We start from the raw sequence: 23,995 nt of genomic DNA on the forward strand, positions 1-23,995 counted from the left end.
AAACAAGAAGGATTCAGAAGTGTAAGCCAGAGCCTCGTCAAAAGGGCAAGTCACCCACATTTCCAGCTCCAGCTTGGTAGATGAAGGGAATGCTGTGTTTATAGTATATCTTGATTTCAGTAAGGCCTTTGACAAGGTTTCCCATGACATTCTTGCAAAGAAGCTTGTAAAATGTGGGCTAGACAAAGGAACTGTTAAGTGGATCTGTAATTGGTTGACCGGCCGAACCCAAAGGGTGCTCAACAATGGTTCCTTTTCATCCTGGAGAGAAGTGACCAGTGGGGTCCCACAGGGCTCTGTCCTGGGCCCAGTGCTATTCAACATCTTTATCAATGACCTGGATGACAGAATTGGGAGCATACTTATCAAATTTGCAGATGACACCAAATTAGGGGGAATAGCTAATACCCCAGAGGACAGGATCAAGATTCAAAATGACCTGAATAGACTAGAAAGCTGGGCCAAAGCTAACAAAATGAAATACAACACAGAGAAATGTAAGATATTGCACTTAGGGCAGAAAAATAAAATGCACAGATATAGGATGGGTGACACCTGGCTGAATGAAACTACGTGCGAAAGGGATCTAGTAGTCCAAGTAGACCACAAGTTGAACATGAGTGAACAGTGTGATGCGGCAGCTAAAAAGGCCAATGCTATTTTAGGCTGCATCAATAGAAGTATAGTGTCTAGATCAAGAGAAGTAATAGTGCCACTGTATTCTGCTTTGGTCAGGCCCCACCTAGAATATTGTGTCCGGTTCTGGGCGCCACAATTCAGAAAGGACATTGAGAAACTGGAGCGTGTCCAAAGGAGGGCGACAAAAATGGTGAGGGGTCTGGAAACCATGCCCTATGACAGGGGTAGGCAACCTTTTTGAGCCGGGGGCCGGGTTGGTGTCCCTCAGACAACTGGGGGGCCGAAGCCAAAAAATAAATAATTAAATAATTTTTTAAAAAAATTGAAATAAATAAATAAACCGGGACAAATGTAGGACAAAATTTTCAAATGGAGGGCACTTTTTTTAAAAAAATGGAGGACACGCGAAAAAATTTGCTGATTTTTAAAAAAATGTTAATATAAATGCATATTTCTGAGGCTTCTATAGACAATTGCCCCCCTTGCCCACCTCCTCCTGATAGGCCAAAGGCCCCATGCCCTCACGCGAGAGGCCAAAGGCTTCAGTGGCAATCGGCGGCAGGACCGGGCGGGGGCCGGTCCCAAGGCCTTGCCGGGCCGCATCCAGCCCGCGGGCCGCAGGTTGCCTACCCCTGCCCTATGAGGAACGACTTAGGGAGCTGGGGATGTTTAGCCTGGAGAAAAGAAGGTTAAGGGGTGATATGACAGCCCTGTTTAAATATTTGAAAGGATGTCATATTGAGGAGGGAGCAAGCTTGTTTTCTGCTGCTCCAGAGAACAGGACCCAGAACAACGGATGCAAGCTACAGGAAAAGAGATTCCACCTGAACATTAGGAGGAACTTCCTGACAGTAAGGGCTGTTCGACAGTGGAATGCACTTCCTCGGAAGGTGATAGAGTCTCCTTCCTTGGAGGTCTTTAAACAAAGGCTGGATTGCCATCTGTCAGGGATGCTTTGATTTGGATTTCCTGCATGGCAGGGGGTTGGACTGGATGGCCCTAGTGGTCTCTTCCAACTCTACGATTCTATGATTCTATGAAAGCCATGTGCTCATGTTTCAAAGCACATCTCTCTATTAACCATGGGTAAACCATGGAGGTTGCAAGGTGCAGTTCCAGTCTTTATAAGCAGGAATGGCAGTTTCCAGGTTGCCTGAGGCAATCAAAGACATTTGGGGTAGGACAGAGCAGAGTAAGGATTACTTTAGAACCAGACCACCATCACTCACTGTTGCTACAATTCTTTTGACAGCAGCAGCAGACAGCTCCTCTCCTTTGGGCTGTTCAACTAACGTCATACCCAGGTACTTCAAGTTGAAGAGCATCCCCTCCAGCAAGGTTTCTCTGGTGTCGGTCCAGTTTTCTGGAAGCTCTGCAGAATTAAGCAGAAAGTTTTATTACTAAGAATGTTTTAGTAATGCACTGAATGAATGAATGAATGAATGAATGAATGAACTCTAATATTACCTATTTATCAGTGCTTGGATGTTACTTTTTTGGATTACAACTTGCAGAAACCTCTAATCATGTTAATGGGAAAATTCTGTAAGTTGTAGTCTAGGAAAAAACTTTTCCAAACTCTGCTTATTTATACACATCACCAAATTTTAGCCCTCTCCCCCTTCACACTACATAGTTATAGCATTATGATTCCATTTTAACCACTGTAGTAGTCCATCCTATAGAATCCTGGGACCTTACAGACCACAATTCCTAGAATCCCTAGCTAGCATGGCTATTGGGCCTGTTGGATGGAGGATTTTTGATGCTGTGATCCAAAACAAGTTCTAGAACCGTGTCACACTCTCCCATAATATGGACAGTATCGCAGCCATGATGGGATGGTATCAGAGAGAGAAAATGGTTGTGTGCCATCTCTAAAATATTTGGTCTGGCAAGAGCAGTGAGGCACCTCTGTTAGCTTTGATGCTGCAGACGAGTGGGAATCATTCTGGTAGCTGTGATGCCTTCACCCAACAATTACCAAGTCCACATTTTCCTTGCCTATCTATCCTGTAGGGAAGGTAAAAGGGGAATTCCATTACCACTTACTGCTGACAGCAGGATCCAAGGCAACGTACAACATTTTAAAAGCATGATACATTTGCCCTCCATGACCAATGATAAGAGACTCATTGGAACTGTAGTGCAAAATATCTACAGCACTGTTTGTTTGTCCCTGCTCTAAAGCTACACTGAAGGCCAGGATCAGGGAATTTTAAGATATCTAGGGGCTAGTTCCCGCTCTGGACTTAGCATGGGATTTGGTTTGTTGAAGTTGAAGTGTATTTTCACTAAAGCAAGATTTTAGACAATACTGCCCCTTAAGGTTTCCAGGATTGTGAGTCTCTCAGTCTTGAACTACAAAAAAATCCTCTTCCGCCTACAAAACCAAGCAGGGGGGCATATGTCTTTGGTCCATGGACCGTTTGTTGCCAACCCTGGTTGTAGAAGCATCTTGAGACATACACCAGCCAGGGGGCTGGAGCCAGAATGCCCATTCTGAGCCTGTGTGTGTATGTGTACTTTCTTAGATTTCAAGTCGTTTCCGACTTATGGTGACTATAAGGCAAACCTATCATGAGGTTTTCTTGGCAAGATTTGTTCAGAGGAGGTTTGCCTTTCCCTGAGGCTGAGAGGATGTGACTTGCCGCCTGATCAAGTATAAAGAAGAACCTCGGCCTAGAATGCAACATTTTACAGGACAGGACTGAGAATGCAGTCAAGCTATTATCATCTGTGTGTTTGCTTTTGTGTTTCCCAATAACTGATCAACCTCAAGTCTCTGCCTTTCCCAAGCAGATATTGTAAAGAAGAAACGTCTGTGCATGATCTTAAAATATACTCTCCTCTTTATTAGCTCTTCACAGCTTCAGGGCCCATGTGGTGTCTAGGATTGTTGCTCAGCCAGAATATTATTATCCCCTTGGCCAGTGGCCAGAATTGGAGGATGCACAGACAGCAGTTTTTTTAGCCAAAGCTCTCCTTTTCACTCATATGTACGTGCTTCACTGTCACACTGCATGGACGTGCATTACAGCTGCTCTCCCTAACCTGACACCTTCAATACGTGCTGAAATACAAACCCCAGAATTCACAACCAGCTGGGGATGGTGGGGAATGTAGCCAGCACATAAGGAGAGGGGTACTGTGTTGATGTGTGGCATCCATAAGGTAAAGGATGGAGTGGGTGAAAGATTTGGTTTGAATGTATAATACTGTAGTCACTGTCTGTCATCCCAATGAAGGTCACACCAGCAGAGCATCTGTGATTAAAGTGTGAAATACCACTTGTCTCAGCACAGTTTCTGGTCAGCTGAGGAAGCATTCTCTTCACACAGAACAGGCACTCAACACATGCTCAGTACCTCATTGCCCACAGCCCCTTCTTTTCCTCTATGGAAACAGCACTCTGTCCATGATCAAAGGCACATAGGGATAAGATGCTAAGATTATTCTTATATTTTTGTGCACAAAACAAGTAGCAAAATGAATGCATTCTATGGATAATCGATACCAAGTAATTTGGAAATAAGGGAAAGATAAAATTGAGATTATGCCCACTGTCTACAATCCTGACTTTCATTCATCTAACCATTTGAAAACAGATTATGCTTTTATTTATGTGTCTGCATGGATCTTAATCTGTTGTTGTTGTGAGTCTTCAAGTTGTTTTCAGTAGTGACCCTATCACAGGGTTTTCTTGGCTAGAGTTGCTTAGAAAGGGGTTGCCTTTGCCTACCTCTGAGGCTGAGAGAGTGTGACTTGGCTAAGGTCACCCATGGCTTTCCATGGCTGAACAGGGATTCGAACCCTGTCACTGTCCAATGCTCAAACCACCACACCACTCTAGATTCTTTATTAGGAGTTCAAATATGGCCATGAAGCTACTTCATGACTAATTTTACAGATTTTATAGGCAGTTTAGAAAAATTACTATTTTGAATAGCTACTCTCAGAATACCTAGGCTAGCTGGGATATTCTAGGAGTTGTAGGCCAAGGTTAACTTGTCCAAGCTTTATTTTTATATCTGCCAATTTGAAAAGGTATTAGTCTCTTACATTACTGTCTCTGTTTTTAGACAACTATAATGTAATTTATTTTTATATCTGTAACTTTGAGCCAGGGTAGCATAGTGGTTTGAGTGCTGGACTACAACTTTGGAGACCGGGGTTCAATTCCCAGCTTGGCCATGAAACCCATTAGGTAACCTTGAACAGGTCACATGCTCTCAGCCTTAGGAGAAGGCAAAGGTAAACCTTTTCCGAACTAATCTGGTCAAGAAAACCCAGTGATATGTTCACCTTCCGCCATGAGTCGGAAACAACTCAAAGGCACCCATCACACACAATTTTGAATGCTGCTTTGGCTTGTTTTTGGTTTTTTACTGCAAGTGTGTCTTTGATTTTAGTAGTGCCTTGTGAAAAATTAAGAAATAATAAGGCAAAGGACAATGGAGATACATGTTTGCAGGGCCAATATACAATTTCCTCTATTCCCCCCAATCCCCTGCAAGCACCGTGAACATGGAAATCCTCCAAACACAGGCATCTCAGACAGGAAGCCTGCACAATGAACTTACTACCATTCCTTAACCTCCTTCCAAGATTTTCAGCACAGTCACTCTAAAAGACACCAGGATATCAGAAGGGTGGTGACAGGGAGACTAAAACAAAGACTGAATAAGGCTATTGTCCGATGTGAACCTGAAGCAAGGGAGAATTTTGTTACTGTTATCTTGGAAAGTCTATCCTTGCAAACCTGCTTCTCAAGTTTTCCAGCTGTTGAGTTAGGTATCCTGCCTCTGCCCCACAGATCTGATGTGAAACACACAAAGCCACCAATTCACTGTTCCAGCAGATACCCATTTTGAAAGGAAGGAATAGAACACAAGGGAAATGAGGAGGCACAATAGATGAGAGCCTTGCCCTGGACATTTGAACATCCACATTTCAATAATGTTGAATATTCACTGAATTTTGAACAGCTTTCTCTTCTAAATTCCTGGGCTTGCAGGTGCTAGTCAAAGCAACAGATATTGGCTATGAGGTTTTATCAACAAGTTGTTTAGATAACTAGTTATATGCTAACTAATCCCCCCTTCTCACAAATGAGGCTTAACTAGTTCATTTGCCAGCTCACATCCCTATCAGAGCTTGGAAAGGGAGGCAAACTCACTTCCTGGTTCTCCCAAGAAGACTTTGCAAGTATATTTGCTGATTAACACCATTCACTGTTCCTGTGGTGCAAAGAATAACAGGTTTTGCCTCATTATTCATTACAGGTGGGAGTTCACATGAGGAGGTGGTATAGCGCGCATGAGGAGGTGGTATAGCGCGCATGGAAGGGTGGTAGAAACAGGAGATGGAAAGAACTGAACTTCAGAGCCTTTGCATGCAAAATATGTGCTCTACTATTGATTTTTGCAGTCCAAGCTTCCTGATTCTCAATAGTGTCTGCGTGTGTGTAGTAGATACAATTAGTCAGGAGCACAGATAAATGTTCTGTAGATGCTCAGAGGCCCCTGAAATATTTCTGCACATTGATTTACCAATAAGCTTTGCAGTACTCTAGTATGGCAGTGGGTCAGAAGCCTCTAAACAGAACTGAGTACATCATTCCATATTTTCATTTTCAATCCAGGGAAAAATCTGCAGTGTCTGAAGACTGAGTGAATAGTTTATATGCTGGTAAGGTTAGGAAAGAAAGAGATCCAGTTTAATGATAAAACCGAAATAAGAAGGTCATTAGATTCCATGCTTTAGGACAACTTTGTCCAAACAATCAGTTTCCAGATGTGTTGAACTACAAACCATACCCTGTGTGTGTATGTGTGTGGCTTCAGGTTGACTGTCAATGTATGATGATGCCATGAATTTTCAGAAGGTTTTATTAGGCAAGGAATAGTTAGTGGTTTTGCCAGTTCCTTTCTCAAGAATATAGCCTCCAGCATCTAGTATTCGTTGGGAGTCTCCCATCCAAGTACTAAGCAGAGCTGACCCTGCTTAGTTCCAGGTTCAGACAGGATCTGGTGCCTTTAGGGTATTTAGGCCTACCTATCAACCATTTGGTGCAATTTCTAGTCCAGTGCATTTGGAAAGGGCCAAGCTGGAGTAATGGCAAGACTAAACATATCCATAGTTGAAAAATACACACAAATACACTGTAGTTGATGAAAACACTGCATTAAAATGTGTACTTTATGGAAAATGCATTCCAAAATATACATAAATGCCCATGCTGGGAAGGAAAGCCCTCCAATCTGGTATGGAATTAGGAGGGGATGGGCAGGCTGCTGGCACTGTGAGAAAAGCAAGAAAAATGAAAACTGACAGGTCTCACATTGCTAGGTGCAGCCTTTGTTAAAACAACAACAACAACAACTCTTTTTGTGATTTTATGAGGGAACCACCATCCCACATCAGGAATAATTACTTTGGCATCTCAGTAATGCTTTGTGCCTGTGACCTTTCCATTCCCCTATTCTCACCATGTGGGTTTCACCACTGCCAGGTTTCTAATGACAGATTGCAAACAATGCACCAGCGTTTGGGTGGAAAGAGATGACTTAACTGAGCTTTGCTTTCCAAGATTAAGAAGAACTGTTTAAGGATACTGCTGTCCAACCCTCAAGCCATAACACAGAGCAATTTTTACAGCCAGATTCCAGATAAAGGTGTGGTTGCTTTAGGAGGTTTTCCTGAAGGAGTGAACAAGAACTGCTGGGTCTTTACATTCAACACACCTTGCCAGGTAATCCTCGGTGATTCATAACCAAACTATAAGTATGGAAAGCAAAGCTCATTTAAGTCAGAAGAAAAATATGAAAGATGACTCATGAAGAAAGCATTGAATTAAGCACTGTGGCACATTACAATGGCAAGGAGTGTTATGTTCACTCTACACACATAGTGAGAGCCTCGGAAAGTTACTTTCTGAACTACGGTCCTCACAAATCTCCCAGTCAGATTGGAAATGATGCAGTCCAAAAAGGCAAACTTTACAAATTCTGCATAGAAAAGGAAAGTTGACTTAACCTGTATAATTTACTCAAATTCCAAAGCAGTAGAATGCTATTTCTTCCCAGTGTTCCAGTTCTCCATTTGATTGTTATATGGGGTTTATTTTTATGTTAAATTTAGAAGAATACTATCATTGCCTGTGACTGGAAATGGTACAATCTATTCTACCAACTCTGGCATTCCAGGCATTAGGCTGCATCAACAGAAGTATAGTGTCTGATCAAGGGAAGTAACAGTGCCACTATTTTCTGCTTTGGTCAGGCCCCACTTGGAATACTGTGTCCAGTTCTGGGCACCACAATTCAAAAAGGACGTTGAGAAACTGGAGCATGTCCAAAGGAGGGTGACCAAAATGGTGAAGGGTCTGGAAACCATGTCCTATGAGGAACGACTGAGGGAGCTGGGGATGTTTAGCCTGGAGAAGAGAAGGTTAAGAGGTGATATGATAGCCCTGTTTAAATATCTGAAGGGATGACATATTGAGCAGGGAATAAGCTTGTTTTCTGCTGCTCCAGAGAGTAGGACCTGGAACAATGGATGCAAGCTCCAGGAAAAGAGATTCCACCTCAACATTAGGAGGAACTTCCTGACAGTAAGGGCTGTTCGACAGTGGAACAAACTCCCTCGGAGTACAGTTGAGCCTCCTTCCTTTGAGGTCTTTAAGCAGAAGCTGGATGGCCATCTGTCAAGGATGCTTTGATTGAGATTTCCTGCATGGCAGGGGGGTTGGACTGGATGGCCCTTGTGGTCTCTTCCAACTCTATGATTCTAAGGTCACCTGGTAAGTTTGCATGGCCAAGCAGGAATTCAAACTCTGATCTCCAGAGTCCTAGTCCAATGCTCAAACCACTACGTCACACCGGCTCTGGGATTAGAAAGCTAAATTTCCACAAATTAAAGGGAGGAACAGTTTGTCCATCTGGAATATTCAAAATGCCCCAATAACCCTGTTTATAAAATTGATTATAAATTGTGTAGCCTTCCAGATGTTTTGTACTGCAACTTTCCTGACCCCTTAGCACTATTTTGGATGGGAATTGAAGTCCCCCCCCTAATCTGGACGGCCATGGATCAAACGTCCCTGACTTTTATCCTTATCTTACTTGTGATACTCCTGCCTATGGAGTTAATTCTTTCTATAAATGGTACAGAGTAGGCTCTCTCCTACTGGAAAGATGAGTGGAGCAGAGAGTAAAAAAATACAGTGTCATCTGTAATCTCTATTCCTTGACATGGGACTTCCTAAACCCACAGATACAAATATACGTAGCTTTGCTTGTGCAGGATCAGGCTGTTAGCCACCCAAATCATGTTACTCCCTTGCCAAAGTAAAATAAGATAGAACAAAAGGAGATCAACTGAGATTTTCTTCTATTCAAAAGCTCTGGGTGTATTGCAAGATAATCCAAGGGTCTCAGCAACCCTGCAAGGCAAGTCTGTCTGATTAATAATACAGTTGTCCCTCCATATTCGCTAGGGTTAGGGGAACAAGACCCCCGTGAATATGGAAAAAACGCAAATAACAAAAACACTGTTTTTCCCTGAGAGGTCACCTCTCTAGGAATCTCTAGGTCCTCCAGTGCAACTCTGTGGTCAATGTCCAACATACACTGACCATAGAATGGCACTGGAGTAGCTACAAATGGTCTTTCAGTGCAACTTTTAGTTAAAGTTGACCACAGAGTTGCACTGGAGGACCTAGACAGTCCTAGAGAGAACATATTAATGAAATCCGTGAATAATCAAATCCGCAAATATCAAAGCCTCAAATATGGAGGGATGACTGTAACTGGCTCCAGCAGGACACTCTGGTGAGTCTCACAACTAAACAGGGATTGATCTGGGATTATAAACATATTTACTGTTTGGATCTATTTTATATTGTGAGGGCTTTTAGCTTTTAACAATAAACTTCTATACATACATAAAACATATGAGATGATTAAAACAAACAAACAAAAATTATTGCTAGTACTGGACTGAAAATTCAAGAGTCACTTAAAACTTTTTTGAAAACAGCACTTTCTTTTTTACATTGTGCATGTCATTCATACAAATCATCCCAGAATGTAACACTACTACCTTATTTCATGCTCTGTTACCACTGATAAGAACTGCCCCATTGTGCATGACCATGCACTGAAAGGGTGGGAATGAAACCACTGACCACAAGTTGATTTGTCTGCAACATGCCTGAGTCTCATTGGGGAAGATGGTGCTTCCCCACCACCACAATGTTTAGAGGAGAAAGTGGACACCTCCTGGTTTCTTACGTCAGAAGGAATTTGTACCAAACCTGCCTGATCAAGGGTGATTTTAAGAAAGTAGGATAGGAGACACAACCAGACCATGAAAACATTACACTTTGGGGGCAAAAACTCCCAACAGCAATACTGCTTTGCACTGTAGTCCAAAAACTAACTGTCCCAAGTTGTTGTCATAGCACAATTCCGATTGCTTCCATTACCAGCTCACAATAATTGGATAAGGTAGCTCCCTATTAGTGTGTGTGCGCGTGCATATGTGCCTTCAACTTGCTGTCTGACTTATGGTGACTTTCATCCAAGCACTAATCAGGGCTGACCCTGCTTAGCTTCCAAGATCATATGCCTTTCTTAGGCAAGGAATACTCAGAGGAGGCTTTGCCACTTCCTTCCTCTGCAGTACAGCGTACATCACCTGGTATTCCTTGGTGGTTTCTCATCCAAGTACTAACCAGGGCTGACCCTGCTTAGCTTCCAAGATCACATGTCTTTTACACTCGTTTTACACAGGACACAACATGCCAAAGACCCACAAGCTAAATGAGGTGGCAAGATTTGAATCCTATCTCTTTCTGTGTTCTATTATCTGAAACAAATGCAGTGGTTTAGGTATGCCAGCTTCCAGCCCTGGTATGATGATTAGCACCACCTTTTCTATAATAATAATAATAATAATAATAATAATAATAATAATAATAATAATTTGTTTTATTTATATACCGCTATTCCAAAGATCATAGCGATGAACAGTAAGTAAGCTAATTAGCAAGTAAGCTAATTTGCCCCCAACAGTCTGGGTACTCATTTTAGCTCCCTCCTTGGAAGGATGCAAGCCTGAGTCGAGCTTGGGCCCTTTTGCTGGTCTTGAACTCGCAACCTTGTGGTTTCGAGTGAATGGCTGCAGTACAGGTATTTAACCACTGTGCCACCAGGGCTCCTTATATAGATAGTTTGCACTATAATTCTCTCCTGCCCTAGGCAGCATGGCCACTGATTGGGGACAATGGAATCTGTGGTCCAAAACACATTGAAGAAGACTACAATAGCAAATTATAGCATCTCCTGGTTTCTTCAGTCATGAAGCATTTTTTAAAAAAGCTAAAATCACAGATGGCTCTCAAAAGGAGTATGTTTTGGACACAGGCTTGTTCAACTAGTCCTGATGAATGAGCCTGTTAATTGCCTAAGGATTTGTTTTATGGGCCTCACCTCCCAGAGGTGAAAACAGTGGCAACAAATGGCAGGCAGGCAGGCCTTTGTGCATCAGTACCGTAGCTCCCAGGATCTGGGAATGGTAGCCCTAAACTTTACCAACTTCTGTGGAACTCCCACCTCAGGGAAATCCTTTTTATTGGTTCCCCTGAGAACTAGTAAAAAGAGTATTCTTCCAGCAAATTTGGCAATTAATGTTGACCCTTCATTTTAGTGTAGAGGTAGGAAACTGTGATATTATTTTTGGAGTGGACATCCCATAGACCATTGCCACCAGTTATGTTGACTAGGGTTGTCAGATAGAAGCCAAAAACATCTATAGCTGCCCACCTCTTTTAGTGCATTCTCTTCAGTTTACACTAGTTGTCTGGAACCAGGATGTCTGGACCAGTTTGTTTCACTAGAGTCCACATAGATGCTGTTGCTTTGTGTCATCAAGTTGACTGATTTATGGCAAGCCTGGTGTAGGTTTTTTGGGCGGGAGGGTATACTTGGAGGAAGCTTACCACTGCCTTCCTCTTGGGCTGAGAGAGAGAGAGATTTACCCAAAGTCACCCAGTCAGTTTCCAGGGCTAAGTGAAGATTTGAACCCTGGCCTCCCAAAGTCCTAATACTCAGACTATCAGAGCATACAGGCTCATATATCAACTTAAAAAGGAAAGACTGTGTACTGAAAGGGTACAGAAACAATTATTCAATACAAAGAAGAACATGAAACAAAGCATGGAAGGAGGAGGAGGAGAGGAAAATTTCTGAGGAAAATTCCTGGCTTATTATATTTGGGCAGAGGCCTAAAACGTGCCCTTTAGCAGTAGAAAATAATTCAAGATGAAGGATTATGCTTTGTGCAAAGCAAGAAAATTAATCAAAATGCCTAGGTGCCACAAAAATACACACTCAGTTGACCAGGATTAGATCCCCCCCCCCCGCCTCTTTAAGAGCCATTAAAGACACAGCTTCATTTCATGGTCTTTATCTCATGCTTCTAGAAAACATAAATTTATTTGAAGGTGGCTTGCTTCAAACAAACCATAGCTGAGGTTAAGTATAGTTTTTTGGGTTTAGGTGACATAACAAGCCATGATTGTTATGATAAAAAGAAGAGTCAGATTCTCTCTTTGTGGCTAGGAGGCCAGATTCATTCTAAACATTAAACCAGTAATTCCCAAATGTGTTTCTGCAGTTCAGATCAGGGTAATAGTTACTTTTAGGACTACAACTCCCAGAACTAACTAGGTGGCCAACCTTAAAAATAACTTTCCTGAGCTCTGACCCCACAAGCCCCAGAAACCTTAGTCATGGGATCATAAAAGCTGTAGTTTAGCAATACCGGGGGGCCCAAAACTAAAAACCAGGGCACTGAATGGTGGATGAGTACACAGGGACATAAGGCTGGCATATCAGCGACCTCAGGATTACAGTTTAACACCTGGGACCCAGTAAAGGTGAAGTATGCATTAACATAAAGCCCAGGTCTGTGTGTAGCACAGTTTTAAAGTTATGCAAATAAAAAGCTGTTGAAACTTCCAGAAATCTGCAAACAGTTTGGCGGTGTTTTCCTCACTGCTTCTTGCTTCAAAAACACTGTACAAGCATGCAAGGCTGTGTGGGCTAGAAAAGAGCGAGCACCAGAGCTAGGAGTCAGGCACCCTGCCTTTTGATCTCTGTTTTGACAATTTCCGCAGGCTCTGAAAGCCACTTAACCTTTGCGCTCTGTTCCTCTTCCACTCAAGCCCTGCCGCGCAAAACATGAATGCTGAAGACCTGGACCTCCAAGGGGTGCAGGATGATTGGTGCCTAGCATTTCCAAGCCCCTCAGCTCTAAACCCAGCAACAACTGTAAAGTACAGAAAGCACAAGTGAGTCATTTGAGCAAGAAGTGCTTTAGCAACAGTAGACAGCAACCAATACCCTCATTATGTATGGGTGACTACCAGCAGGAGCCAGGGGGGCAGTGAGTTAAAATCCTGCCACTGTCATACACTCTGCACATAGCTTTCTGCAACTCCCTTTCTCTCCCTCCCATCCTACTACTATAAAGTGGGTTTGCACATGACCTACTTTGCAGGATTGATGTGAGGACAACCCAAGTCTTAAACCAAGTGCCCAGTTGCCAAAGAACTATTTTACAATGAAAGAATTCAGAGACGTCATAGCCATATTAGTCTGGAGTATCAGTATGCAAAGGGATCTTGTAGCACCCTTTGAGCAATAGCCCATTCTCACCTGTCAATGAAATTTATGTTGAAGATAACAATGCACACCTGCATTGTTGCATCTTTTCCCCTGCAGCAATCTCTTCCTTTTCCTCTTCACTTTTTAATCACTTCTTCTCTATTAAAATGCAGATTGCAAGATGTTACTCTTTAGGCTGGCAGACTTCGGATTTAATGGCAGCACCTCTTCAGACAGGGGACTTTGCTGGCCTACCTAGAAATGTCATGAATTTAACCTGAAACCTTACATGCAAAGCATGTGCTTTATCAGAGCTACAACATTCTCCTTCCATGCACAGGATACTACATATGTAAACTATTTAAAGGAAGACTTTATTGAGTCACAGAACACTGTGGGGATATTTTGAAATCCTGATAATGGGGCAAGCTCTGGCATCTAAAAAATATCGCAAGAAGACTCAAAGCCATTGTCTGCAGCTAAGTGTGCTTGTTTGCTCAAGCTCACTACAACATCCAGAGAATAAATCTCTTGGTTTCCATTGCATTCTTCAGAGAAGTGTCTGGATATCACGAAGCATTCCAGAAGGCAGCCACTCACTGGAACGTTTTGAGACAAGCCTCTAAAACATCTGCTCCTATGTGGCAGAAAGATCAGCGAGCATTCAGGCTACGTGTTAGTGTGCTATCATTTTAAAGTTAGAAATGCTAATGCGATACACATGCTTGAGCAATCTTTAAACTGAGAGTACAACAACCAAGAAAGAACTTCATGTCCTTCACATTTCCCAAAATGTAGGCTCTCCTGCGATAATAACACCAGAAATATTTTGGCCTGTAGTTTGTTTACATGCAGAGCAGAGGTTAAGGGAAGTTGAGAGGCAAAAGCCCTTGCGATATCAGGAGCTCCTACTCCATCTTTGTTTTGACCCTGGTTTATGAGATCTTTATAAACAAGGCGCAGAACGGCTATCAGTGGTGGGAAAATTGTTTGCAATTCCAAACAAACACAATGAACTTGAACAATTCAAAAGAAGCAGCAAGCAAACAGAACGCAAACACTCTAATATTGTCTGCAGAGATATTGCCAGCAGATTCTGCATCTCCAGAATCCCCTCACTTGGCATGACCATGCTGGTTGGTGGATACTGGGAGCTGTAATTTAAAAAGTAATACTTTAATATCTGGCAACAGCTGCATGAGTTTTATATGCTGCAAAATGGAAAGAAAATAGATGCCCAGGTACTAATGAATGGGTAAACAAGTTGTACAGTTATATGGAAACCAATAAATTAACTGAGATGATAAGAAAGAGATCAATAGACTAAACAGACATGATAAAACCTTTTAATATGTCAACTCAGGCAATGAAAGAGAGCAGAAAAAGTACACTTGAATGACACCCTCCACCAATATCAAAACTTTTCTGCCTCTAGAAAGCTTATAGAGAAGGATAGTGGAAGGGTTTCAGCTGAGCTGCCATTCTTATGGCACTAAGACTTTTTGACAAGAAGAAATTTTCAATCATACTGTTCATTCCCCCATGTTCTAAAATAGTATAGGTCTGAAAGAGCCACAGTGAGTTAAATATCTGCATAGATAGGCTGACTGTAGGAAGCCATTCTCAGAAGAGTGTTTGAAGGGTGTATAGATCTCATCCATTCCCTCTGAACTCCAAGTTCCAAATGACCTGCAGACATCACAGATCTCATTTCTCCTATTTAAATGTTGCTTTAATAGGAGAAACCTTGGCTCAAAGCTTCTGTGTTCCAGCAAGCGAGACAATTAATGTATTGTATGAAATGGCTCTGAGCCTCCTGATATCAATGAAAGGAATCCCTATTGTGTATTCCCTAGCAGACTGATGGCTCTTTCCTTCTGCACTGGGAACCTTCAAGACAGAAAACTGCAGAATATGCTTCTTCACTGTTTAGCAGCCGCTGTCTATTTCTATACTAAGCATTCTGCCAGTGAGAACAGAGTCACTCACCCATGGCCACCCACGCATTGCATCTCTATTGTGCTAACTGAACCTTGGACTCTGAATGTAGGAGAAAAAAAAGCTGAGGAATCCTGAGGCATGCCTGGGACAGTAGAATCCCTGCAAGTAAAACAAGAAGAAACAGTCTAGCACTCCAGGGAGAAAACTTTTAGATTGGCAGCAAATTCCAACAAGAAATACTCAACAAGTATTGTATATGCCAGTGGTGGCAAACCTATGGCACGCTAGCCGGAGGTGGCACTCAGAGCCCTCTCTGTGGGCACACACCCTGTCACCCTACCACAGAGTTTGCCAGAGTTTTTAGTAGAAAGCCAAAAGAACATGGCACTTTGTGATAAATAAGTGGGTTTTGGGTTGGGCAGTTTGGGCACTCGGTCTCTGGTTTATGCTCATGTCTAAGTCTAGAAATTTTAGTCAAAAAATTGACCCCAAAACCCTGAGTTGATTTATCTATGGGTCAATGTATGCATTATACTTTAACTCGTATTTAAAAAAAGAATCATCCCCTGGTGAAAGTCAAGAGTGTAATCTGTCCTGGGAACACTGATTTTTCTCATCCAGCCAGCCTTTAGGGCGAGAGCAAGCAGTTATGCCTACTGGAATTTTGTAAGTTCTTTGACATAGTTTTTCTTTGCTTCATCCTATAGATCTTTTGTTAGATTCCCCTAAGTTTTACCCTCAAGTTATTCATGGGTCATATAAAAACCCATACTTCTGGCCCTCAAACCTGCCCTCAACTTATGCATGAATTCAACTTATACTCAACCATATACGATATTCATCAGACAGGTTTGGCTGTTCTTTCTTGGGTTTGAATAAGGGAATAGGCTTTTCATCATATTACCTTGCCTCACTAGGCAGGTTTGTCTGAGGTACAACACATAACCTTTGCTAGTTTTATGGCTACTGTTTCAGCCATTTTCTTACCTTGTAATTTTTGCATTCCCACCCCTTCTCCATTGTTTCTCCTGTTTCTATCCCACACCGTCAAGTTCACCTTGAGGTTAAATTCTACTTGGATTTGTCAAAACCTTTTCGTCACAATACATATGTTCACCTGTCTATGCTGGGTGTCTTTATCACCTTTCAATAATCATAAAGCAACTACTATTCAGATCATCACTTGCTGGTAACTTACACATTTCTATTCTTCCATATATCACCCCCAACACCCAGTATGTGTATAAATATCTACCAACTGAAGCTATACTCTATGCATCTCATAAACCAGGCTAGAGTCCATAAAAGCTGATACCAAATATAACTTCTGAGTCTTTATAAGATGCTAGAAGATGTTCTGCCACAGTTAAAGTCTGTTTTTATTTTCTCTGTGCCGATTTTCTACATGCAGAAAAGGTTATTTAAAACATACAAACGGAAGCCAGCAAAAACCATTTTTCAACCAATGATCCTATCACCTATTCTTCATTTTCTCCCTTTCTATTTTTATTTTCAAAAGTGATGACAAACAGAAGGGAAGTGTGTCTGCGTGTGAAGAATGGAAACCATTACATCCCAATTAAGTCCGATTATCGATAGACCATTTCAGTTGGAATCTGTTGGTGCGCTACATTGGTGTAACTATGCCAACATATGCAATGGCGACAGGAGAAAAAGGGCAATGGCAACAGGAGAAAATAGGCATAGTAATCATGAATTAAGATGTCAGAACTGAAGAAATAGAGGGTGATTTGGAGTCCAGAAATTATACCTTTCTTCCCTTGTCTATGGAAGCCTGGAAAAAAGTGAAAATGCTAGCATAGTTCATTAAGAGAATTCAAGGACAGTGACTTGAAAATATTTTTCTCTCTTCTCTTTGTAAGTAAAAATGTAAATAATTCCTTTATTATAGTAAAGAACCAGCATATAAAATATACAGCATATTATAAAGGCACTGCAATTGACACTGTGATCAGCACCAGGATTCATAAATTCCACATTACCCAATGACATTGGTGGAGAATCTCTCAATGACAATGACACACTTTAAGTAGTGTGCAGAAAGAGGCACCAGTAAATGACTTCTGAATGTCTTTTATCATGAAAATCCTGTGCAATAGCAAGTTTACAGCTGAATCTAAGGAACACAAAAATAATGAGCAGAGATGATTTACGTAACTTTTAAGCAGGTGATGAAGACATTGAAATATTTAAAGATTTTTCCATAAATCAGAATGGAGACTGTAGTCACGAAACCATAAAACTAGGATGTGGAAGGACAGCTCCAAAGGAACTAGACATGATTCTCAAGCGTAAAGATGTATAATCGCATATCAAAGTCAGGACTCCCCATGCTATTATATTTCCTATTCCTATGTATGGTTGTGAAAGCTGGACAGTGAAGAAACCGGTTAGGAGGAGAACCAACTGATCTGAAATGTGATGCTGAAGGAGAGTTCTAGAAATACCAAAAGCTGCCAAAAAAGACAAATAAATGGGTCCAATAGCAAATCATGACCTAACTCTCCCTAGAAGCCAAGATGACTAAACTGACTATTTACTTTGGACATACAATGAGAACTCATGGCTCATTAGAATGGAATAGTGTTAAGCAAGATAGAAGCCAGCAAGGAAAGAAGAGGACTACATCACAGGTAGATAAAAACAATCAAGACTTAAGTGTTCAAGCTTTGATCCTGTTCATAACAAGTTGACCTGAAAATCTCTTATTCATAGGGTCATCCTGAAACCAACTTAATGGGAATTAACATAAACAAAAACGGAATTAACAAAGAGCTTCAGCTAGCAATGGCACAAAACCTGTCTGTTTTATCTTCAGTCTGGGAATCCTGGTCAGAAAGAAGGAGGGGAAAGATAAAATTCATCTTATCTATCTGGGATTTTTTGAACAATTAGTACAAAACAGGAAAGACCACAACAAAAGGAACAGTATAATGGCATGTGTCCAATAGTGTCCACTTTTCCTCCATCTCATAGGCAAAAGCATCCCTAGAATGGATCCCTCCAAGAACCCAGACGGCAGGCTATTAAAAAGTGAATGCTCTTCTGAGTTTGGATACTAGGTTAACCAAATAATTTAATAGTGCAAATATATTACCCTTGAAAAAGGTGAGTAATGTTAAATAGAATCTACTGACAGTTTGTAGATTTTCTATCTAGTTCTTTATAATGGCAACTTATGTTTGATTTCCTTTTCATAATCCCAAAGAAAGGCTCCAATCAATATTACTGTGAATGCTTCTGGTATGTATATCAAATGAAATTACGCCACATTGTGTAAAAATTGGCTATTGTATTTCAGACACTGAGAGTTTCTTCATTCTCCTAGAGGTCTAGATAAAGCCTGAGTGAGGCTCAGGTTTGCTTCCAGACTTTTATAGTGTCTCCCTGACTTGTTCACAGAATTTTACAAGATTGTTTTTCCATTTTCCATTAGTAACCCTCTTCTGTTTCCCCACTGCTTATTCATGCTTGTCTGGTATCAGGAGAAAAACATATTGAAGAGAAAAATTAAGTGCACAGTGACAACTGGTAATGGTAGATGCCCACCTACCAGGTTGGTCCCTATTTCAACTAACACTCAAATCAAGACCAGAGCTTAGAAATTATGGGTTACATGTAATGCATCATATATTTACTTTTAGAGGTGGGAAAAAAGCAACATTTCAAAACACCGTTTTGAAAGTTGAGTTACTTTATCGGTGAAAAAACAGTTTCTAATTATTATTTTAAAAATTCATATTGGAGGCACTTTGATTCACCCCCCCCCTTTCTATTCTCCTATCAATCCTGAGAGGCAACAGAAACAAATCAAAAAGCAAGAAGGAATGTAAGAGTTATTTTTTCATCAAGCTGGCAACAGGTTGTTTTTCAAACACTATGGTACTTAATCACACTAGCTGGCTGTTTGAGGTCATTCCATTTGAAACCCACTTTTCCTTCACCTGGAATTTAAGGTAGCAGAAATGAAATGCACCCTTTTAACACCATCACTGTATTTGTGCTACAGTGACATTAATGTTTGCTTTAACACACTTGAAATGAGACAAGACCAACTACCCCATGCTGTTTGCTCCACCTCCTGCTCCATGATTTTTAATGGAAAGTTGTAATTGCACAATAATGTAGGGATCCTATTATGGAACCACCTTACTCCATCAGGACGATAAAAGCACACATCACTTTCACCAATTTCCCCCATGCTTTCCCCCATGAACCAACAACACTTGCTCAGTTTGGCTTTTGTATATTGCTCTTGAAACTTTTTAGAATTGGATAATGAACAGGTAAAAGACTATAGGGTTAAACAGACCCAGAATATGAGTTAGAATGTTGGAAAAAATGTGAACAGGCCTGAGTTATAATCTTATAATCTAAGAGATTTTTTTAACAATATATTATGACATCTGATGCCAGAGAGATTATGAAAGATATACAAAGCACTTGAAAATAAATGTTGAAAATATGGCTCACACAAACATACTTTTTAATCTTATGTGTTCTTGTGGAGAGCCATCTTAGAGCAAAAGACAAGATGATACCCATCCTATGACCGGACTGACTGCTCCATCTTATTTCCAGTACAAGTAGCAGACTAGTTTCATGGGCCCAAGACAGTTTGTAGGGGACACACATCACTGTCCTTGCAACAAAGGGGCAACGGTTCAGGAAGAACTGCCTGGAGACTCCTATCGCTGTCCCATATTATTTGTCATTTCACTCTAACTAATCGTAGAGTTGGCCTCGGACCAAGTCAGACTCATTCTAAGCTCATAAAAGATGGGGAGGATGACAGATAAGTGATAAAAGGCACATCAATGAAGACTGGAAACTGCACAGAAATCTTAAGAACCATAAAAAGCATTAAGCCTCCAAGATAACAAACAGGCTGGCGCCCCTTATACCTTCCCCACCAAGCAAAAAACAAACAACTTCACCCTCTCCCACACTGAAAGTGAAGGTTTAAGGGCTCTAGCAAACAAATATTGTGATGCTTCCTTTAAGGTCAGTATGCAATTATCCAGCAATATTGCAAGGCTGTTAAAATATACTCCATGAACCACACTGGTTCCTATAGTGGGGGGGGGGGGGCAGTTGTTTGGGTTCAGATTGTTTGCTCAGCACTACACAGTTCATAAGCTTAAGATGCCAATTTGATAAGTGAGAATCATTCCCAACCAAAATGGAGTTCTTTCTTCCAAGTTTTGTTCCCATCCTCAGGCAGGAAAAATCTATTACTACTTTAAAACAGACACACACACACCAACAAGTTTCAACAAATTCTGTACTAAGGTTCAGCCTTACACTTTAGCTTGAAGTGCTTCTGACTTTGGGGGCAATTTATAACAGAAAGGTAAGAATATATGTATATGGAAACAGAACAATATTTCTGGGGGTTGCTAAAATTGCTTTGCTCCTGTGCCTTCAAAAGCACCTCTATCAGCAGACATTAGCCAGGGATGTATCACATGAAAACTCAACAAGCCCTTGGGAAGTGGTTCTCAACCTTTGCTCTTCCAGATAGTTTAAACATCAACTCCCAGAATCTCTGACTTTTGGCCATGCAGGCTGGTTTTCTAGCAACTGAAGTCCAAATGATCTGAACATCCAAAGGTTATTCACTATCCTGGCAAATAGGTCCAGAGAGTGTGAGTCTGGAAGGTGTTCCTTATGATACTTTTGTTTGAGTAACTGATATAGAATCATATAGTTGAAAGAATCTTAAAGTCATCCAGTCCAGGAACAAGTGTACTCCTCTAAATGTTGTTGGACTGCAACTCCTTTCAGCCTTAGCCAGCATAACCAGTTGTATAGATGTAGTCCAGCCACTATCAATTCAGAATACTGACTCCTAGATTTCCCTGATCCATTCATTATGCAAAGTGTTCTGAACATACAATAAAAAAGCACATGCAAAAAAGCTTCAAATGAAATGCCCCAATTTCTACATTACTTCATTTAAAGTTTATTTCAATCTCTTATTCTAAAGCTGGGGGGGGGGGGGGGGGTGTAATCAGAAAGGCTGCTTTGGGAACTACTGCTTCCAGAAGCCTGCAACCAGCATGCCCTCTGCCCACGCTGACTGAGGGATTCTGGGAGTTGTAGTTTAAAACAAGGAACTTTTTCAAGCACTGGAAGAAGTATGACACAAATCAAGGTTTATATCTGTGCTTTTGTCCAATGATGTTTTTCCTCTTAAAATGATGCAACTATTGTTATTCAGCACCTGGGAAACCATGTTGCATAACACACACACAATTAATCTGAACTCTTAACTTTAAAAAAGAAGATTCCTTTTGTTTAGTGCCAACACAGAGCTCAGCACATGCTATGCTATAATTTCATAATACTGCAAATGATTGATTGATTGACTGATTGATAAGTTTCTTAATTCTTTCCAAGGTCCACAGAGAGCTTCATGCAAACATCAGAAGAGAGAGTCATCCTACCTGCTTGTAATAATAAGATCCAGATAATCTGTACAAGAATCTCTCTCACTCCCTCTCCCTCTCTCTGTCTTTATTTGCAAAAGAACAGCTGCCAAAATGAAACAAGCTAAATTAAAAGGCTTCTTCATAATGAACTGAAAAGTACTACCATGGTACAGAGCACCTCCTTCTGCCTAGCATCATCCAGGTATCCTGGACATGATGATATCCCATCATAGCTTGCAGCAGCACCTGTGCTACCTGGGGATGATGAGAATTGTTATTAAAGATACCCAGAGGATGTAAGTTTGGGAAAGCCAGCTAAAGTGATAGACACACATTCATATGCAGACACAAAAAGAAATCTATTTGTGGATAATACTGCAAATTTGGGATAGGTTTTTTTTCCTTGAAAATTCAGAGTTCAGGAGACCTGGCACTGCCCTCCACAAGCTTCTTGTATAAAGGTAGCAGGCCTGCCTTCTACTGAAGTAGTCACCCTCTGAAGAAGCTACCAGAGTCCTGCCTTAGACTACTTCAAATGAATCTTACAGTCAGTTATTAATTTGTGATAAGGCATCCTGGTGGGGCAGGAAATCACTGAAGAATAACCAAAATATAAATTACAGACAATTCAACATGTTCAAAAATTACTTAACTAAAGGGGTCCTTTGGTATCTGCTGGAGTTTGGTTGAAGTACCACCCATGGATACCAAAATTCATGTATGCTCAAGTTCCATTATATACAATAAGGCTGTTGAAATTCAGTGGCAAAGTTCAGTTGGTGCTTATGTACAAGTTCTCATTTTTGAAGCTGAACCCAAACCCACCTCACAGGTATATTGCACAGAAAGAATGGAGAAACCCATGAACATCATGCTGAGCTTTTTGAAATATGTAACAAACAATGTGATCAACAAATTATTTTCTTGCAAAACTAAACATGAGGAGCGCTTGTAACAAAAGAGATGATCCTCCAGGTATTTTTGGACTGCAAAAATTTAAAGCTGCAAATGTGGAGGGCCAATATCTGACCACTGGTTATGCAGTCTAGGCCTTATGGAAGTTGTAGCATCCCAAAAGTTTCTAATTTACAGATGCCATCTCTGCAATATCAGATTTCTCAGTTCAGATTATGGCAGCTCAAAATCAGCCTTTTAGAAAGAAAGATTTGAAACAGAAGCCAGAGCAGACATGTTCTGTGTTGCTGCAAACCACAAGACTAGAACCAACAGGTAGAAATTCTACAGAACCAGATTCTGGTCAAGTGCCAGCCAAATTTCTTGATGTTTTTTAAAATACATATTCTGCCTTTCTTCCAATAAGCTAAAGGCAGCATATGTGCCTTTCCTTCTCTCTATTTCCTCCTTATAACAGCCCTACAAAGTGTGTCAGGCTGTCGGAAAAGTAAATGGCCTACATTTAACCAGTGAGTTCTGTAGGTCAGTGGAAACCCGAACACGGATCTCCCAAGTCTCAGATGAACCTTCTATGCATTACATTACATATGTGCTCAGAAATGAATTACATCTCTCAGGAGGTGGTGGCTTCTTCTCAGCCAGGAGCAGGAGCTTAGAATAGATCACTCCCATGGTCTCTTCCAAAGCTTTAAAAAGTTGATTTTTTTTGGTTGTACAGTTGCCCCTCCACATTTGCAGCTTTGACTTTTGTGGATCTTATTATTCACATATTTGATTAATATGTTCTTTCTAGGAATCTCTGGTCCTCCAGCTCGACTCTGCCAGTTGGTCATAGAGTTTTACTGAAGAATTGAGAGATTCCAAGAGAAAACACTTCTCTAGGCACTTGTAGGCTCTCTAGTGCAATTCTATGGACAACTTCTGCCAGACGTTGGCCACAGAATTACGCTGGAGGACCCAGAGATTCCTAAAGAGGTTTTCTTTCAGGTAGAAAAAGGAGTTTTTTATTTGTGTGTCCTCCCCCCCCCCCCACGCACACACACTTTCACAGGTGACTTTAAACCCTAATTGCAGCAAGTGTGGATGGCCCATTGTGCAACTTTCAAAATCCAGCAAGCAACACAGGCAAGCCCTGGTCACTTCCAATTTTGCAATTCTACACATCAGCAGTGTAGGTATTTCCTGGGTTGTGGCATACTTTTAAGCTTGACACACCACAAGGTTGCATTCAGAAGTGTGAGAAGAGAACGGCTGGGAATGGCTAATATGAAAGCACAATGAAAGGCAAAAGGTGCTTTATCTTGGGAATGTCACAGCCACTGCATCCTCACAGGAAAAAGCTGCAAAAGCAGACTATTCATAACCCCAGGG

General features: G+C 41.2%; 1 protein-coding gene across 6 annotated transcripts in view; it reads right to left on the reverse strand.

Moving 5' to 3' along the window:
• LDLRAP1 (low density lipoprotein receptor adaptor protein 1) overlaps positions 1–23,995 on the reverse strand; it is a 184,113-nt gene that overhangs the window by 148,479 nt on the left and 11,639 nt on the right. For 5 of the 6 annotated variants that reach the window (XM_089478468.1, XM_089478467.1, XM_089478464.1 and 2 more), the window contains exon 2: positions 1,869–2,011. In XM_089478468.1, the coding sequence (XP_089334594.1) occupies positions 1,869–2,011 (143 nt within the window). Of the gene's footprint in view, positions 1–1,868; positions 2,012–13,364; positions 13,440–23,995 lie in introns of those variants that run through there. The other variant, XM_089478470.1, reaches the window with a different exon arrangement.

The sequence above is a fragment of the Sceloporus occidentalis genome, unplaced genomic scaffold (assembly GCF_023333645.1).
Source record: "Sceloporus occidentalis isolate IW3139 unplaced genomic scaffold, rSceOcc1.0.p SCAF_13, whole genome shotgun sequence".
Taxonomy (NCBI): Eukaryota; Metazoa; Chordata; class Lepidosauria; order Squamata; family Phrynosomatidae; genus Sceloporus; species Sceloporus occidentalis.